Source organism: Chiloscyllium plagiosum, chromosome 26 (genome assembly GCF_004010195.1).
Source record: "Chiloscyllium plagiosum isolate BGI_BamShark_2017 chromosome 26, ASM401019v2, whole genome shotgun sequence".
NCBI lineage: Eukaryota > Metazoa > Chordata > Chondrichthyes > Orectolobiformes > Hemiscylliidae > Chiloscyllium > Chiloscyllium plagiosum.
The window spans coordinates 10,480,619-10,501,555 of NC_057735.1; the positions used below are offsets into that span (position 1 = coordinate 10,480,619).

Here is a 20,937-nt window from a genome sequence, read left to right on the forward strand (position 1 = left end):
TGCCCGAAACGTCGATTCTCCTGTTCCCTGGATGCTGCCTGACCTGCTGCGCTTTTCCAGCAACACATTTTCAGCTCTGATCTCCAGCATCTGCAGACCTCACTTTCTTCCCAAAAGAAGCATGATCCTGGTATTGACCTCAGGTAACCTCACTGTATACTTCCATCCAGTCCAGAAAACCACTGTCATTTTGCTGCCACTCAGCGATTCATACCCACGCTGCCACTGCCCCTGCCATTGTGGATGGTATGTTTGTTTATGTTATTAAAGATACTCAAGGGATTGGAATTGTCCGATTTAAGAAGTTGGATCATGTACAAAGGAAGGCAGAGGGGTGGGGTGCAATGAGCAGATTGGAGGACCTTTGCCAAGGTCAGAAACAGGCCCAGGCATGGAGGGGACCGTTAGCCCCAATTTCCTACCCACCTCTGCTCCATTGTTATGTCTGTGCCCAGGCAGCCTCGGGGAGGGGTTACACAGTATCCACTGGTTCACTTGTGACCTTCACCAGCAGTGGGCACCGTTGGAGTGCTTCATGGAATCATAGAGATGTACAGCACATAAAGAGACCCTTCGGTCCAACTCATCCATGCTGGCCAGATATCCTAAATTAATCTAGTCCCATATGTCAGCATTTGACCCATATCCCTCTAATTCCTTCCTATTCGTGCACCCATCCTTTTAAATGCTGTAATTGTACAAATCTCTACCACTTTCTCTGGCAGCTCATTCCATACGTGCACCACCCTTTTGTGTGAAAAAGTTGTCCCTTAGTTCCCTTTTAAAACTTTCCCCTCTCACCTATAACATTTTCATTGAAACCCTGAAAGCTGATGGAATGCCTTCCTTGATTACAGTGTCCCACTCAGGAGTCGTTGACATCTCATTTGGTTTAATTGATTGAATTCATTTTTGGTTTTCAAAAAAGCGTTTAAAAAGACATTTTGTCCATACAAAGGGTAAGTCAATTAGTTAGTATGATTATTGTTTGTACAAAAGACTATGCAACGAGATGGCAGAGACAGGACAGGAGGCAGAGATCTGTCAGGCTGCATCTTGTGAACAAACCTAATGTGAAGGAAAACAGTCATATCTCGTTTTGTATTTCACCATCAGGCTTGGGTTCACTTAATGCCTTTCGATCCCATGGCCTTCACCTTTGCTCACAAGTTATGGTGCCTTTTGAAAGCTGAATTTTTTTTATTCATTTGTGGGGCATAGGTGTCGCTGGCTGGGCCAACGTTTATTGCGTGTCCCTAGTTGCCCCTTGAGAAGGTGGGGGTGAACTGTCTTCTTGAACCACTGCAGTCCCATATAGTTGTAGGTTGACCCACAATGCCCTCAGGGAGGGAATTCCTGGATTCTGACCCAGCAACACTAAAGCAATGTTTATAAATTTCCAAATCAGGATAGAGAATGACTCAGAGGGAAACATACAGGGGATGGAGTTCCCATGTATTTGCTGTCCTTGTCCTTCTAGATGAAAGAGGTTTGGAGGTGCTGCCTACAGATCTTTGGTGAATTTCTGCAGTGAAGGGAATGAATGTTGGTGGACGTGGTGCCAATCAAGCAGGCTGCTTTGGCCTGGACGGTGCCAAGCTTCTCAAGTGTTGTTGGAGCTGACCCATCCAGGCCACTGGGGTGTATACGTCAGACTACTGACTTGTGCCTTGTAGATGGTGGACAGGCTTTGGGGAGTCAGGAGGTGAGTTACTCGCTACATGATTCTCAGCCTCTGACCCTTTCTCATAGCTCCTATAATTACATAGTGAGTCTAGTTCAATTTCTGCTAAAGGTAACCCCCGGAATGTTGGTAGTAGGAATAGTCAAATGTTTAAAGATTTTATTTAATTATACAATTTGTGTGGATCAGCTCATTGGGATGCTATCATTGTTAACCTGGTAACTCGATAACTTACTAATACTGTAACTGCAATGTATGTGCTCATTGATGGCTGTTCTCTGTGTAACACAGTATCTCAGTAATGCTACAGGCACATTGTAACACATGTAAGGAGGAACATATTTCCTTACAGTTCCCTCCCTCGTTGACTGTGATGATGTTGCTTTCTCTGTCATCTAGTGGACAGGAGCTGTACCTCCAGGGTAAAGCAGGGAGGAGGCAGAGCAAAGCATTGTCATCATTTCCACCCTCAAGACCATTCTGATTGGACCCTTCCAAAATATCTGCATGAATTATAATCACAGTTAATTATGTGATGTGTTGAAGGTGGGCTGGATGGTGTAAGAAAATGCTGGAGAAACTCAGGAACTTACAAAGAGCCTTTGGATTCGAGGCTCTAACCCTGTTTCTCTCTCTCCACCTTTGCTGCGAGACCTGATCAGATTTTCCAGCATTTTCAGTCTTGCTTTCAGATTTCCAGCACCTGCAGTATTTTATTTCTACACAAACACAGTTTGTTTCTCTTAAGTTTATAATCATGACTTTGGTATTGCTGGCATGTTTGCCAACACTCATGTTTTCAGTTTGCTCAGTTGTTTCAAAGACTTAAATATGAACACACAGACATGGGGCAGAATGAGCCATTAAGCTCCTGGATTCAAAAGGTCATGACTGACCTCATTGTAAACCTCAAGTCCATGTTCCCGATTACTGTACTCCTGATAACCTTTCACCTGTCAGATTAATAAGGATCTAATTACCTCTACCTGAAAACATTTCAAGGACTCTACTCCTACTACCTTTCAGGAAGACAACTCCGAAGGCTTGTAACACTCTGAGAGAAAAACCATTTCTTACCTCAGCTGTTTTAAAGGATGACATCTGATTTTTAAGCAGTGACCCCTAGTTTGAGAGAGGAGCCTCCTCTCTATTATCATAGAATCCCTGTAGTGTGGAAGCAGGCCATTTGGCCCATTGAGTCCACACTGACCCTCTGAAGAGCATCCCACCCAGACCCACACCCTTACCCCATCCCTGGATTTCCCATATGCACATCCCTGAACACTATGGGCAATTTAGCATGGTCAATCCACCCTGACCTGCACATCTTCGGAGCGTGGGAGGAAACTAGACTACCCGGAAGGAAACCGACGCAAACGTGGGAAGAACATGCAAACTCCACACAGACAGTCGCCCAAGTGTGGAATTGAACCTGGTTCCCTGGCGATGTGAGGCAGCAGTGCTACCCACTGAGCCATTGTGCTGCCCCAACCATAACAAGCCACTCAGGACCTTGTACCTATTGATCTAGTCCCCTTTTACTCTTTTAAACTCCAGTGGATACAAGCTTAGTGTGTCCAACCTTTCCTCATAAGGCAACCCCGTATTTCAAGTATCTGTCTTGGAAACCTGTGAATCCTGACAGATTTCTCAATCTGTGTTATGCTAAGAACAAATTGTCACTTGCCCTGTCTTATTTGTGAACATGGTAAACATTGCTGCCTTTCTGTGGATCCTTGGTGCAATTAACTGAGAGGTACTGCCTCCTCAGTTAGGTTTAACCCTTAGGCTAATTACCCAGATTTTCTTGGGGTCGTATGCTATCTGTATCGCCATCATTGGGGTTTCAAACATTGTGACAGAAAGAAGGGCTGGTGGGGTAGGGGTATATTTGTTACAACAAGCTAAATTTTCCCATTGCTCCAATGTCCTCACTGAAATAATTAGAAATTAAATACTGCCATATTCCCACTGAAATTACCAGTAGTCACAATTTTACTGTTTTTCAACTAGTATTCAACAGCACTGACACTTAGGCTTCAAAATAATAGGATTGTTGGCTTGGGTTATTACTTCTAGACCAGGTTTAAACTTCTCCCTGTTAGAAGGGTATTACTGTGGATTGTTAACCTTAATAATGTGGCACCACATTCTTACTCCATCAGGAGAGTATTTTCAGAATGTAAACTGAATCTGTTCTGATTTTCTGCAGTGCAGAAACCTGCTGAAGCTGCAAACACAGCAAACCTTTCATCAGAGCTTCCAAAAGCAGTGTCCAGGCAGCCTGTCTGTGACTGCTCTTTGGAAATAAAGCTACCCAATTAGATTAGATTACATTACAGTGTGGAAACAGGCCCTTCGGCCCAACAAGTCCACACCGACCCGCCGAAGCGCAACCCACCCATACCCCTACATTTACCCCTTACCTAACACTATGGGGAATTTAGCATGGCCAATTCACGTGACCTGCACATCTTTAGACTGGGAGGAAACTGGAGCACCTGGAGGAAACCCACGCAGACACGGGGAGAATGTGCAAACTCCACACAGTCAGTCGTCTGAGGCGGGAATTGAACCCGGGTCTCAGGCGCTGTGAGGCAGCAGGGCTAACCACTGTGCCACCGTGCCGCCCACCAATTCTAAATCCAAATCATCCCGAGTTGTTTATCAGTCACTTCTTGGTCCAATCACTTGGGAGTAAGTTTATACGCCCATGCACCTCAAAAACATCTCAAAATCAATAGGAAGTGAATAATGCACAATCTCTCAGAGAGTTGAGATTTGACCATCTCATTCGCATACCTGGTCAACAGGAACATATAATCCCTACAGTGCAGGTCGAAATCATTCAGCTCATTGAGTCTGTACCGACCCTCCAAAGCGAGTCCCACCCTATCTCCATAACCCTATATTTCCATGGCTAATCCACCCAGCCTGCATACCCCTGGACACTACAGACAACATCCCATCGTCAGTTCACATAACCTGCACAGCTTTGGACTGTGGGAGGAAACCCACACGCAGACACATTGTGAACAGAGACATCACCCAAGGCTGGAATCAAACCTGGGTCCCTGGTAATGTGAGGAGAAAGTGAGGTCTGCAGATGCTGGAGATCAAAGTTGAAACTTTATTGCTGGAACAGCACAGCAGGTCAGGCAGCATCCAGGGAACAGGAGATTCGACGTTTCGGGCACAGGCCCTTCTTCAGGAATCCCTGGTAATGTGAGGCAGCAGGGCCCCACTGGGTCATCCACTGGGTGCAAGCTCCAACACTAAGTTTACTGTCACCAGGTGTCTGACCCACATAGGCCTAGACCTTTGAGCACCAGGAAATGAACAACAAACTCTGTAAGGCTGTGAAACCTACAATTTCCAGGCTTATTCCTGTCACTATTTTGAAACAGGCACTTGACATCCAACCACAGCACCCTGAACTCCCCCTAGCCACCAGTTCTCATTATTGTTTTCCCTTTCCACGGAGTTTTCTAAATTCTGTTCCTTGGGCACCTTGCGATGTGATTTGCCAGCTCTTCAGTGATCAACCTACCTTATACTGGAGCATTACCATTCACTCCCTTTCCATAATAATCCCACTCCCTGCTCCACACTCACCTTCAGTCCATTGATATTTACAATATCCACCTCCTTTGTGAAAACTGAGGGGAAGAATTTAGCAGCTCTTTCATTATCTGACTGATGGCCTTCACACCTAACCATAGCATAGAAGGGGTGGATGTTCCCATACTATTTCTGAGCGGGGGATGAGCGTGCAACCAACACACCACCCTCACTGATGCGAAAACTGTCTGTATTGCCTGCCGGTCGGCCCATTAAGAATTGACAGACGAGCTGAGGCTGAGTTTATACCCCCTATCATAAGCTTGACACTGGTAACAAACAATCACCTTCCCAGCTACCTCACCCCCGAGCCCCATTCCCGTCCTCCTACTTATCTCTCAGCCCTCTCCCACACCTTCCCCACTTTCCTGATGAAGAGTTTATACCTGAATTGTTGACTCTCCTGCTCCTCGGATGCTGCCTGACCTGCTGTGCTTTTCCAGCACCACTCTCTGATCTCAAGCATCCGCCGTCCTCACTTTCTCCGACTGGTGACATACTGTCAGTCAAGCAGAGGTTTTAAACATTGGACCTTAGTTTTTGAACAATTAATTAATTACATTTTCAAGGCTCTTTTACCTTTTACCGCATATTTGAGAGAAGTCTTACCAGTGATTATGTCTAAAACAGATTATTGTGTTTTCTTTCTCCTCTGCTGTTTTTTTCCTTTGTTTTCACCATCTAATTTATGGCTTTTGTTTGCAGCTCGGCCAATCACAGAGCAGATTCCAAAGTTCATGTCACCGGCAGGGACGTCCAGCAGCAGAATTATTCTCCGAGGGGAAGACCTGTTACTGGAGTGCATCGCTTCAGGAATGTATGTCTAACTGAACTTCAAACTACGCTTCCAGTCAGTTGTAGGGTGTGGGCATGGGTGGGTGAGAGCAGGAGGTTGTTGCCCTGAGAAGGTGGCAGAGGTATTAGTTGGGCAAACAGTTGCAAGTAATTGTTTGCTACAACTGAGTGTTACTTTAGAGGGCATTAAGAATGAGCCACACTGCTGTGAGAGTTGGAATCACAAACAGACCAAACCAAGTAATCACGATGGTCAAAGATATTGTTTTTTTTGTAACAATCTATCAACTTCATATCTATCATAACTAAACCAGGGTGTGTGTGTGTATGTGAGAGAGAGAGAGACAGACAGAAAGGCATAATGTATATATGTAAAGCTCTTACATTCAGTACATACACGTTGTGGTGTAGGGGAGATCTCAGTGAGATGTGCTCTGACTGTTTCAAATACCCTCATTCTTTCATGAAGACGCAGCAGCTTTGGCTAATTATAATCTGGTCAACATCTACAGAAGAGCCTGTGTCTCAAAGTTTATAAATAGAGAAGGCAAAGTTTGTGGAATTACACCCTTTCCCCTTTGGAGCATTGGTATGAGTTGGAATATTGGATGAGCATTCACACTGAGACAGAGATCTAGCTGGGTGATGTAGCTTCATAGATGTGTGTCCGGGTGGAATAGTCTCTTGGAATGAGGATATCACTTGCATACCACGAGAAGTTGTGTGCATATTATGATATACCTTCCATAACAATCATCCTGAGGTGGGGCTTGAACCTGGAGCTTCTGACCCAGAGATAGGGACATGACCCACTGCACCAACAGACCTCTTGGCAGCAGCTGATTGTTGCCATTGTTATGAGATTTGATGCCAGTTGAAAAGTGTGGTGCTGGAAAAGCACAGCCAGTCTGAGGAACAGGAGGATCGACGTTTCGGGCATAAGCTGTTCATCAGGAATCAATGCCAGTGATGCTTTGAATTTGTTTTGAACCGGAAAATCCTGATATTTATTAAAATAATTAAGACACAATATTCACAGTTTAAATTTTGCAACTCAAAAATCAAAGAACATGAATATTAATAAATATACTCTATCTTATATCATCAATTATTTAAAAGATGATAATAATATCATTAACTCAGATATTTATAATTTAAGTTGCGTTGTTTTATACACATTGGACATTCACCCTCAGTAAACTCACTTCAGATATTTACTGAAATATTTACAAGAATATTCACTTAACCTGAATATTCCTGTAAAGGTACATATACAGGTTGAGATTTTTTGGTACAGTGTAGCAGTCCTTCATTGGTGTGTCATCCTACATCTCCATGCTTCAGTGTATCTCTAATGTTCCTTGACTTCAAGTCACAATTTTCCAACTCAGGGACAAGGCAGCTGTGACCGAATCATCTTTAAGTTGCAAACCTCTTCACAGTACACTGTTGATCTTGGGTCCACGCCACTGAAATAATTCCTCTGATTTTCAGACCCACACCGGATATTATTTGGTACAAGAAAGGTGGTGAACTTCCTTGGCCAAAGGTGCGAATTGAAAATTACAACAAGACATTGAGGATCACTGACGTTTCTGAGGAGAACTCGGGCGAGTATTTTTGCTTAGCATCCAATAAAATGGGAAGCATACGGCACACAATCACAGTGAGAGTGAAAGGTAAAATATTCTATCCAGATCCTTACAGTCTCCAATTCACTTGCTCCCTGCCTCCTGTCACACTGGATATAACTCTTTCATATTTTCATCTGTCGAACCAGAACTTGTGGAAGGCCAAATGGTCATTCAATCCTACTCTGTCATTTCAATAAACAGCTGAAATACTTTCTGAATTTCACTTTCCCGTTTTATCCCCATGTTCCTTGAATCCCTTAATTTCCAAAATTTACCATGTTGAATACACTCAATGACAGAATCCATAGCTGACTGATGTGGAGAAGTCTGAAAATTTGTAATCGACTGAACTTGTAATTGGTGAAGTCCTCACTGCTGTCACCATTTTCTAACATTACAGACGACCTGGAATATGTCATAGATTCACTCCCACTGATCCTTCTCTCTGGTAGGCTCCTGATGCTAAGTACAAAATGATGCCCACAAGATATATTAGACATTAAGATGTAGGAGCAGAAGAAGGCCATTCAGCCCGATGTGTCTGCTTTGTTATTCTATGAGATTGTGGCTGGATCTGATAGTCCTCACTCCATTTTCCTGGCTTTTCCCCATTACCCTCGATATCCTTAGTGATTAAAAATCCATCTATCTCACCCTTGAATATACTTAATGACCCAGCCTCAGCTGCCCTTTGTGAGAACAAATTCTACAGATTCACTGAGAGAAGAAATTCCTCCTCATTTCTGTTTTAAATGTGTGACCCCTTCACTCTAAAATTATGCCCTCTGGTTCGAGACTCTCCCACCAGTAAAATTAACCTTTCTGCACGTAACCTGTCAAGTCCCCTAAGAATCTTGTACGTTTCGATGAGGTCGCCTCTCATTCTAAATTTCAACAACTACACAAAGGTAGTCGCAATCTTAATGAACTGTAAGCAGGTGTCTTACATATTGTTCAATTATATATAAGATACATGATTGTATTTACAAGACATCAGATTCAACGTAAGATCATGTGCACATGACTATTCAGTGATATGCTGTTATCAAAAAGAACGTCAACTTGGGAACTGATTGGCTCCTCCTACGAATAGTCCTTTATATCTTGATGGGCGGAGCTTACCTTGTGACGCCTGTTAACCCCTTCAGCGCTAACTGACTACTGAAGAAATTCTTCCTCATCTCAGTCCCAAAATATCAACCTCTTATCCTGTCACTCCTAAAGAAGCGCTAGTGTCCCTAAGCATTTACCGCAATGTATAGCAATGAATTTTATAGATTTCAGTGAGTGTTTAGATCTGACAGGTAACCTTAATGAGGGTGTTTCAACTGCTAAAATGTTGGGGAAGTCAGGAATCAGGGCAATAATCTTAAAATCAGGCAACATCTCTTTTAACAGAAAACGAGAATTCTCCAAAACCCTACACTTACAAGGGTAGTCCATTCAGCCTCTCCAAAGAGTATCCCACCCCATCCCTGTAACTCTGCATTTCCCATGGCTAATCCATCTAACCTGCACATCCCTGGACTGTAGGAAGAAACCAGAACACCTGGAGGAAATCCACAGGGAGGATGTGCAAGCTTCACACAGACAGTGGCCCGGGAGTGGATTTGAACCCGGCTCCCTAGCACTGTGAGGCAGCAGTGCTAAACACTGAGCCACTGCATGTATTTATGACATTTCTACTTCCCACATCTCATTCTTGCTGATGACTTCTGAGCGAGGCTGAGAATTTTATTTATTCATTTGTGGGACGTAGGCATTGCTTGGCTAGCCAGCATTTATTTCTGTCCCTTGTTGCCCTTGAGAAAGTGGTGGTGAGCTGCCTTCTTGAACCGTTCTTGAAGTGCACAATGCCTTTAGGAAGGGAATTCCTGGATTTTGACCCAGTGACAATGAACGAACGGCGATATCTTTCCAAGTCAGTATAGTGAGAAGGTTAGAACATAGAACATAGAACAGTAAGGCACAGAACAGGCCCTTCAGCCCACGATGTTGGGCCGACCACTCATCCTCATGTATACACCCTCAAATTTCTGTGACCATATGCATGTCCAGTAGTCTCTTAAATGTCCCCAATGACCTTGCTTCCACAACGGCTGCTGGCAACGCATTCCATGCTCTCACAACTCTCTGTGTAAAGAACCCGCCTCTGACATCCCCTCTATACTTTCCTCCAAACAGCTTAAAACTATGACCCCTCGTGTTAGTCATTTCTGCCCTGGGAAATAGTCTCTGGCTATCGACTCTATCTATGCCTCTCATTAGCTTGTGTACCTCAATTAGGTCCCCTCTCCTCCTCCTTTTCTCCAATGAAAAAAGTCCGAGCTCAGTTAACCTCTCTTCGTAAGACAAGCCCTCCAGTCCAGACAGCATCCTGGTAAACCTCCTCTGAACCCTCTTCAAAGCATCCACATCTTTCCTATAATAGGGCAACCAGAACTGGACGCAGTATTCCAAGTGCAGTCTAACCAAAGTTTTATAGAGCTGCAACAAGATCTCATGAATCTTAAACTCAATTCCCCTGTTAATGAAAGCCAAAACACCATATGCTTTCTTAACAACCCTGCCCATTTGGCTGGCCATTTTTTTAGATTAGATTACTTACAGTGTGGAAACAGGCCCTTCGGCCCAACAAGTCCACACCGACCGGCTGAAGCGTAACCCACCCAGACCCATTCCCCTATATTTACCCCTTCATCTATACACCCCTGCAATTTAGCATAGCCAATTCACCAAACCTGCACATCTTTAGGTTGTGGGAGGAAACTACAGCACCCGGAGGAAACCCACGCAGACAAGGGGAGAACATGCAAACTCCATACTGTCGCCTGAAGGTGGAATCAAACCCAGATCTCTGATGCTGTGAGGCAGCAGTGCTAACCACTGAGCCACGGCACCACCCTGCAATTTACTTCAGGGAGAGTATCTACACGATTATTAATTTCACCATTTGAAACAACATCCTCCTCTACCAGCTATATGAAGCAAAATATAGCACTTCCTCTATACATACATATATATATATATATATCGATCACACACACTCAACATAAAACAAAGGAAACCACCCCATATTTGTCTTAACATAATACTGCAAACAGCTTGAATATCAGCACAAATAACAAGATGATTTTGAAATTCAGCATGTGAAATAAAGACATCAAACTAAACTGTGAATGATAATTATAGTGTGATCACTTCAAATGCTTGCACATATATCAGCTAATGATACCAGGTGGAATATTTCCATTAGCTGGTTCTGTTGGCCAGCCAATTCTGTATCCAGACAGCTAAGTTCCCCTGTATCCCATTCCTGCTGACCTTTTGAAAGAGCCTACCATGGGGAACCTTATCAAATGCCTTGCTGAAGTCCATATAAACCACATCCACAGCTCGACCCTCATCAACTTTTCTAGTCACATCCTCAAAGAACTCGATAAGGTTTGTGAGGCATGACCTGCCCCTCACAAAGCCGTGTTGACTGCATTTAATCAAGCCATGCTCTTCCAGGTTGATGGGGAACTTGCAGGGGATGGTGTTCCCATGTATCTGCTGCCTTTGTCCTTCTCAATGGAAGTGGTCACAGGTTTGAAACGTGCTGTCCAAAGGAAGCTTGGTGAATTTCTAAGTGTATCTTGCAGTTAGCAGACACTGCTGCTACTGAGCATCGGTGGTGGAGGGAGTAGATGCTTGTGGACCTTTGTCTCAGTTGGATTCAATGTCTTAGCAATGCACTAGGAATGTCTGAGGAAGTGGGAGGTTTTTTGGAGTCTCAAGGTCCTGCCTTTACAAACATTGCCTTCACAACAATGAAAAACAGAGAGAGATTTGCTGGTTCATCCAGCCCAGCCCCATATAATGGTGATTTCTATTGGATCATAATATATATACTTGCTATTGCCCTTGGGAGTGATATAACCTGCTGAGAGAAATGAAAATAAGGCCATTTTAGAAGGTTGAGTGTTTCAGGGAGGGAAATTTAAAAACTTCCTCTCAGATGCATATCATCTCTATTACATGATCCAGCCAAGCCCAAAGGACCTGGTTGATGTGACCAAGTAGGAGATGATGTCCACCCCAGTTAAAAACAGGCCCAGGACCCTTCATTTGAGGAATACAAGTGACCAGGGGCATTACTCCCAGGTGATACACGTGGGGTAGTTGGGAAGCCAAAGGGTGGAGTTGTTAAGCGAGAATGTTTAGAGTGGGCTTCCAACTGTGAAGGCTCCACGAAGTCCAGCTGACGTCAAACAAATGCTTATCTAGGACTGAGGTAGCTAGGTCAACAAAATGCCGAAAGTTTTAAGCCTAGTCTCTGCTAAATTGGATCCCATCAATATCACATCCTGAGGGGAAATTTAATTCCTGAATTGAATGCCGTTTCAGCATGCACTGAGGAAGCAGTCTTTGATATGACCTTTAATACACCTGGTTGCAGTCTGACCAACCAAACAATGGCAACAGAAATTTAGCTGCCCCTGTGAGAAATAAAAATTCTGAAATCTATGTTGTGTTTAGTTGACAATTGTTTTGTGTTTAATTTTCATTCTCAAAGCTGCTCCATATTGGCTGAATGAGCCGCAGAATTTGGTACTGGCTCCTGGGGAATACGGCAGATTGGTGTGTCAAGCCAATGGAAACCCCAAGCCCAACATCCAGTGGCTGATGAACGGGGAACCCATAGAAAGTGAGTTAATGATGACCGCGTCATGACTTCTCTGTCTCCTAGTGCACCTATCCTGTTTCATTACTACTGTTTCTCCACGATAGCCAGTTGAAATGGAGTTGGGCGTAACTTTTAATGCAAGGTTTGTCAGACTTTTGAGTCTTGAAGAGTTCTTTGGAAAGAAAACTGAAAATATACGTTTTTGGGGAGCCATAAGAAGAAAACTTGGCAATTCTAAACCCACTATATAGATCCGTGCCATAATAATCAAAATATGTACAATAAAATTGTATATCAACTGGAAAAAGTATTAAATTAAGACAGAACTAGCTCTGAGTTATTGCATTTCATAACATTTGCTGTGTAGTATTAATAACAATTTTTTTGTTTCTCCAGTATATGCATACTCAGGTTTTACATATAAATTTTTATGAATTGTGTACAATCGCGTTCAAAACGATAATGTAAAAGTGGTGAACCATATTAATTTGCTGTAATAACAATATGTTCATATTCAGAATGGAAAAATAATAAGAAACTCACATATAAAATTTAAAAGAATCATATTGTGTTTCTGTTTTTATAATGGACTTGTAAAAAATTGGATTTGTTTCAATAATAATCAGCAAAGTTGTCTTTAAACAAACATTCACTTAAGATGTGTTTCTATCAGAGCATTTTTTTTAGCTGTTGATTTTAGAGACTAGAAATCACTTCTAATAACACATTCAGATTAATTTATCAACTCAGCTATATTAACAGTAATCGTCCCATCCAGGAAACCAGTTCCTCCAGCATTAGGTATTGTTTGAACTCAAGCAGCAGAGGAAGGCCATTTGGCGCATCAAGCCGACTCTGCATTCAGTAAGCTCAAAGTCAAAAATCACACGACCCCAGGTTGTAGTCCAACAGGCACTTCACCTGATGAAGGAGCAGCACTTCGAAAGCTTGTGATTTCAAATAAACCTAGTGGACTCTAACCTGGAGTCGTGTGACTTCTGACTTTGTCCATCCCAGTCCAACACGGGCACCGCCACATCACAGTAAGATCAAGACTAATCTCCCATTATCTGAAGTCATGGCACAGCTGTACTGCTCATTTGTTTTGAGCATAATAATAGTTTTGGTTAAAATATCACTTGAATTCAGGAAATGCAGCATAACGTACATGACTCGCTGAGACTCCCACTGGAAATCAAGTCTCTCTATACCCAGAGCCATCAGAAAAGTTAAAGGTTTTAAAGTAAGTGCGCAAGATTCCCAATTTATCTGTTTGTCAGACCTTGTAAGCACAGACCAGGTTTCAGTACTTAATCTCTAGAACCACTATGTGCTACAAGTAATTAGACTCTAGCTACAGGACATGGACATAGAAAAGAAAAAAACACATGGATGGAGGGAAAATTGGAAAATCAGCTCAGTAGTGTTTGTTCACAAAATCTGTTGAGTTAGTTCTTGCTGATTAGAAATTATCTCCTCAGCCTTTCTTTCCGCAATATTTTCACAAAGCACATAGTAACTGGTTCACTTACAAAAGCTCTGTGATTTATCAGTGTTTTAAACTTTATGCATGGGACATGGCGAGACCAGTAATTATTGCCCATCCCTAATTGCTCAGATAGGTAAAAACAAGGGCTGCAGATGCTGGAAACCAGATTCTAGGCTAGAGTGGTGCTGGAAAAGCACAGCAGTTCAGGCAGCATCTGAGGAGCAGGAAAATCGATGTTTCAGGCAAAAGCCCTCTATTCCTGGTGAAGGGCTTTTACCCGAAACGTCGATTTTCCTGCTCCTCGGATGCTGACTGAACTGCTGTGCTTTTCCAGCACCACTCTCGTCTGGAACCTAATTGCTCAGAGCATAGTTAAGAGTGAACCACATTGCTGTGAGTGTGGATCAAGAAAACTGCTTCTTGCATGATAGTTACCTTCCCTAAAGGACATTAGCAAGCCAGATGGGTTGTCTAACAATTGATTCATGGTCATTATTAGACTCTCAATTCCAAACATTTATTAGATTCAAATTCCACCATCTGCAGGATTCAAACCCAGGTCCCCAGAACATTACCTAGGTCTCTAGATTAATAGTCCAGTGATAATGCCACTGGGTCATCACATCCTCCTAATCAGCTCAAAAGTTGCAATGTAGAACAACTGTTGAATGGAAGTTAATATTGTTTCCTTCAGGTTTAAAGTTGCTTTTAACTGCAGACACCAGAAAGACAATTCCTGATTGAGAGGAGCTGTGATCACTTCTCTACATTTTGTTCCTGACCCAAAACTGTTCACTTACCTCAGAGCCAATCACATGATTGTTTGCAGGCAAAGGGTCTTTGTCATTGGTAACTGGTCATTAGTCCGTTGATTGATCCGCATCTTATTACCAACCAAACCTCCATCTGATTACAGAAACACTCGGCTCCAATTCACCTACAAACTAAATTTCAATCACTGCTTGTTCAAGCAGCTGTTTAAACAATGCTTGCTATAAATGCCAGGTGACTTGTTTTTCTATACATGCAGAAATCCCCAGAAATGTGGTTTTTAAAACTTTCTTTCTCATTTAAGTACATAATTTTCAAAAGCACAAAAGTAAAATGACACACAGTTACGACAATTATTCAAATAATTTCCACCCAAGTAGCAAAACCTTACTTTCCTTGGTTTATTTTCATAGACTTCACAGTGCAGTCCAATTGGAAAGGGTTTTGACGTGGGAACAAGACATTAAAGAACCATAAGTGGCTCCAGAGCTGCAGGTTGCTGAGCCCTGCTCCACTATATCATCTGTCTGATGTCACAGACATCATGCTATTATTGAAATTACAATTTATCCCTATTATTGTGTGTGTGTGTGATGAGAGAGAGAGGAGAAAGTGAGGACTGCAGATGCTGGAGATCAGAGCTGAAAATGTGTTGCTGGAAAGGCGCAGCAGGTCAGGCAGCATCCAAGGAACAGGAGAATCGACATTTCAGGCATAAGCCCTTCTTCAGGAATGAGGAAAGTGGGACACACTTTCCTCATTCCTGAAGAAGGGCTTATGCCCGAAACATCGATTCTCCTGTTCCTTGGGTGCTGCCTGACCTGCTCCGCTTTTCCAGCAACACATTTTCAGCTCTGATGAGAGAGAGAGACAACATTCCAGAAGACAGTAACTTAAACAATGATTAATTAACCATCTCCTTCTTTCTCTGAAGAGGTCCGTCAGAGTCCAGGCCGTGAAATTGATGGTGATACGATCATCTTCCGAGAGGCACAGATAGGAAGCAGTGCTGTGTACCAATGCAATGCCTCAAATGAGCATGGATACTTACTGGCCAATGCATTTGTCAGCATTCTCGGTATGTTTTGATGCAGCTGCCTTCTCCTTGATGGTTTATGTTGAACTGGAAGTTTTGGTTTGCCTCTGAGTCCGTGAGTTGCAACCTTGAGTTTCATGGTGAACATGTTAGCCTTGGATGATGTCCAAAGGGGGTAGCTAAAGAAAAACTGTGAACAGTTTTGTGCCCCTTATCGAAGGAAAGATATACTGGCATTGGAGACTGTCCAGAGAAGGTTCGCCAGGCTAGTATGGAGAGACTGGCTTACAAGGACATGTGGAGTAGATTGGGCAATTCAGAAGAATGAGAGGCATATTTATTGAAACACAAGATTCTCTGGGGACTTGACAGGGTAGATACAAAAATGTTGTTTTCCAACGGGCCAACGGGCATTATCTCAAAATAGGGAGTCAACCATCTGAGACAGAGATGAGAAATTTCTTCCTTCAGAGGGCAGCGAATCTGGGAATTGTTTACTACAGAGGGTCATTGAGACTGGGTCATGAGGTATTCAAGGCTTAGTCAGGGAATCAAGGGTTCTGGGAAAAAAGGCAGGAAGGTGGAGTTGAAGATTATTAGATCAGCCATGATCTCATTAAATGGCAGCACAGACTTCATGGGCTGAATGGCCTATTTCTGCTCTGTGTAGTCTTGTGGTCTTAAATGGGTTTGCATACTTGATCTTTGATTATAGTGACAGTGCTTGGGACGTTGGAAGATAGATAGAGAGAGAAAGAGAGTGAGATTAAGAAAGAAGAAGTCTTCAACTCCTCCCATAAATCTGCATGCTGATGATTAGTTCACTGTGCTGTCACTGAGTCACCATCTTCAGTGAAATGCTGCTCTTTCAGTGCAGGCGTTTGTGAGGCATGTTTGCCTATTCTGCCAAATCCAGGCACAGTGAATAAAAACTCTTGTAGTACATTCATCTGAAATGCTGCATTAAGACCTTGTTCACTCATCACTAATGTAACATGCAAACTTATACTCTGTAATATCTAGACTTCTAATATAGTAACTGTTCTGTAAACGAGAGTATGACTTTGATATAAGGTAACTGATAATTACCCAATGTTTCCTCATTAAATTCAAAATGATTAAGGCAATCATTCAGATTGCACATTGGGTCACTTGAGATTTTAGTGTAGGACTATTTTTTAAATATGCAATAAAGTTGAGAAAACTCTAAATACTACAGGAGGGTGTTCATTAAATTGAGTTTGATGTGCAAGTAAATATAATATTTTGAAATTTATTTGATGGGTTTAGGGAGTTAAGGAATATTGCTTATAAAAGTTACTCTACTTTTGCCTCTGTCAGAAGTTGAAGTCAGCAGAGGTTAGGATTGGTGGTGAATGTAGAATGGATGGAGTGAAAGTGAGAGGATCACTATGAGGATGTGATGGACAGCCCGAGAGTTGGTGACCTCATTGTCTTTTCCATTTCTCTTCCTTGTATTCATATCAAGATTGTTGTGCCATTAAAACAGTTCCGTCAGAGGCTTGTGCAATTTGCCGTTTGCACTGTCTATCTGTTTAGTTCACTAAAAGAAAAGCACCAGTAAAACACCTGAGCCAGGCACTGAGGAATAGTCTGCAATTGTCAATGTCTAACAGAAACGAAAACTATTATTTTTCCTAACCTTGTGTCGCCTCTGTATGTAATCTGTAGATTACCTTGTCAAATTGTATTATGAGTAGAGGTAAAGTTGCCATAGTCCTCCTCTGACATCAGAGAGGATAAGTCAAGGTTTAACTTAAGGGTCACCATGCCTGAGGTGAGGAGAGAGCTGATGGAGGAGAATCCTTCAGCTAGTACAAGAATGGAACTCATGCTGTTGGCATCAGTCTTCATTATAAATCAGTCATCCAGCCAACTGAGCTAACCACAAAAGGAACATGGCTGAGATAATGTTCTCACCTGTCTACAGGTCTGCATGTTAGCCTTGGCTCCATTGATGCCTCTCAGTCCAAAGACTGTGGGCCTCTCTCACTCCATGAGCATGTAAATTTGGCCAAACCTTTGTGAGTGCTTAATGAGCAGAGATGCTGCCAATCAGATGAAATATTAAAGTGAGACAGGGACATGTAGATGATTTCTGTGGTAGTTCTTTCCAAAGAAGCACAGGCAATTGTCTTGGTGACAATGAAATCCCAACCATATTAATTTATACTTCACTCAGGATCACTTAAGGGACATTGCCGTGTGCATAATGCCCATCAATTATCAACTATTACATTCAAGATACAGTTCAGGAGTTGTGAAGGACATTGATATCCTGAGGTCTCTTTTGCCTCTGGTAAAAAGACACCAGTATTTATTAGCATTTTTAGAAAGAGGTTGGTTGGCTCAGTTGGCTTGTGGTTTGCAATGCAGAGTGACCCAAGCGCAGAGTGACCCCAACAGTGTGGGTTCAATTCATGCGTCAGCTAATGTTAACAGAAAGAACCCTCCTTCTCAACCTCTCCACTCACAGTGAGGTATGATGACCTTCTAATGAAAGTGCAGTCTAATGGTGCAGTCTATGGTGACTTTAGCATTTTGGTAAAGCTTTCCAGTTGATGGAATCTTCTTTGTTCACAGATGTGCAACCAAGAATATTGACTCGACGAAACCAAATTGTCAAAGTGATAGAAAATAACCGAACAAGGCTCGATTGTCAGTTCTTTGGTTCACCAATCCCCACCCTGCGATGGTAAGTTGCTGAGCCATCAGTTAGTAGCACAGTATTTATATTGTGTGAGCAGTTCCTGGTGGAAGCACCAATGGAGCTTGATATTTGAATAGCATGAGACAGTATTATAAGCTGGAAAATACTTTTTACCTTAAAGTGTCATCAATTTATTCTTCTTTTAAGCTATTCATTCATAGGATGAGGTATCACTGCCTAACATTTATTGCCCATCTCTAATTGCCAAAAGGGAAGTTTAGAGTCATCATATTGCTGTGGGTCTGGAGTCACAAATGGCCAGACCAGGAAAGGACAATGATTTCCTTCCATAAAAGGGATTAATGAACCAAATGGGTTTTTCGCCAACAATTGATACATGGTCATTGTTAGGATGTTAATTACAAATTTTCATTCAATTCAAATGCCACCATCTCCCAGAACATGACCTTGGTCTCTGAATTAACAGTCTAGTGATAATACCACTAGGACATCACCTCTCCAATGCAAAACTTTTCAAATTGCTAATCTCTTTTCTTGAAAAACATGGGAGTATAAAGAATTTCCAGACACTTTAGGCTTGATGATTCCAGTAATGTATTGAATGTTGGAGAAGCTTCTGGTGAGAACTGGGCGACTGAATGGTTTCTCATTTTTTGTACTAAATATCGATATCAAAAACGGTCAGGGTCTGCACACATGAAGTATTAAGGTTTTATTTTGGATGATTGTATAACATGGTCACTATCAGCCTAGGCATCTTTCCCAACTCAAACCCAAGTTAAAATCTTAGTGAAGTCACATCAAGTCATAGAATCATAGAGATGTACAGCATGGAAACAGACCATTTGGTCCAACTCATCCATGCTGATCCAATATCCTAAATTAATCTAATTTGCAGCACTTGGCCTATGTCCCTCTAAACCCTTCCTATTCATCTACCCATCCAGATGCCTTTTAAATGTTTTAATCGTACCAGCTTCCACCACTTCCACTGGCTCATTCCATACACGCACCACCCTCTATGTGAAAAAGTTAGCCCTTATGTCCTTTTAATACTACCTCTTTCACCCTAAGCCTATGCACTCTAGTTTTGGACCCCCACCCCAGGGAAAGACCTTGTCTATTTACCCTATCCATGCCCCTTATGATTTACTTTCAGGTGTGAAGCTTCAACAGTGAATGGCAGCACGGTGGCTCAGTGATTAGCTCTGCTGCCTCGCAGTGCTAGGGACAGGATTCAATTCTACCTCTACCCTCCACATAAAGCACCACTCCCCCTCCCTCTAGTGCTTGCCTGACTTTACTTAACTACCCTCAGGAACTCCTCCATGCTCACTCTTTCATGAACATTTGCAGTTCCAGTTGTATCCACTGTATCTGGTGGTGCTACTGGGACTGAGAGCCCTCAGCTCTTTGGTTGGTCAGAACCGCTTGGAGGTGGGGCCTCCACCCTTAAAGACACACAACCCCCGACAGTGGTGTCCCGTTCCACTGCAAGTTTTAAAGATGGCCACCACATTCTGACCAGATGTTAGGACCAAACCGTTAAATTCAGGCGATAGAGTCAAATAGTGTAGAGTGCTCCAAGGAGGTCTAACCAAGATTATATGCAAACCTAACATAACTTGAGCGATAGAGTCAAATAGTGTACAGTGCTCCATGGAAGTCTAACCAAGATTCTAACCTTACATAACCCGATGTTTTGTAACTGAATTGACATCCCATCCTTTCTCTGATTCGGTTCTTTTGTGTCTTGAGGTTTAAGGATGGGCAGGGCAATAATCTTTATGGAGGAAACTATATCATCCATGATAATGGGACTTTGGAATTACGACGAGCACGGAAGGTTGATGAGGGAACCTATACCTGTGTAGCAACCAACATACTGGGCAAGGCTGAGAACAGGGTGCGACTGGAGGTCAAAGGTAACTTTTGTATGCCAGGTAATGAGGCTTGCATCACCTTGTGGGCTGGACGTGTTTGCTGGAACCTGGTAAAGTCCCATTGGGATTCTGGTCTAAAGTGAAAGCTGCCATTGGTTGCTGGGCATAACCACTCCCTCGATTTTCTGGTTTTAATGAGAAAACCTGTTCACCTTTTCTTGGATGTTGTGGAGGTTGAAAGTCTGGAATAGCATGACAATGTGCTTGAAGGACAAATCTGGCAGTATCTATTTTACTTTCTCAAGGGATTTAAACATGGCTAGTTAGACAAGCATTTCACCCCAAATTGCTCTTGAACTGAGTGACCATTTCAGGGACCAAGTCCGAGAGCCATTTCAGGGGCCAGTTAAGAGTGAAGTGCACTACTGTGGGACTATAGGGCAATCCATTAAAATACAGGACAGTAGATCACCTGGGGACAGAAGTCTGATGTTTTCGCGTTGCTCTCTGGACTTTACCATGGAGGATAGACACATGATACTCAGTGTTTAGATTAGAGTGGTGTTGGAAAAGCACAGCAGGTCAGGCAGCATTCGAAGAGCAGGAAAATCAATGTTTTGGGCAAAAGCCCTTCATCAGGAATAGAGGCAGGGAGCCTTCAGG

At 42.7% G+C, this 20,937-nt stretch overlaps 1 protein-coding gene across 17 annotated transcripts in view; it reads left to right on the forward strand.

Moving 5' to 3' along the window:
* The window catches only part of nfasca (neurofascin homolog (chicken) a), a 300,495-nt gene that overhangs the window by 204,143 nt on the left and 75,415 nt on the right, over positions 1-20,937 (forward strand). For all 17 annotated transcript variants that reach the window (XM_043716460.1, XM_043716472.1, XM_043716466.1 and 14 more), the window contains 6 exons: positions 6,011-6,122; positions 7,595-7,779; positions 12,293-12,424; positions 15,598-15,741; positions 18,304-18,415; positions 20,150-20,316. In XM_043716460.1, the coding sequence (XP_043572395.1) occupies positions 6,011-6,122; positions 7,595-7,779; positions 12,293-12,424; positions 15,598-15,741; positions 18,304-18,415; positions 20,150-20,316 (852 nt within the window). The remainder of the gene's footprint in view (positions 1-6,010; positions 6,123-7,594; positions 7,780-12,292; positions 12,425-15,597; positions 15,742-18,303; positions 18,416-20,149; positions 20,317-20,937) is intronic.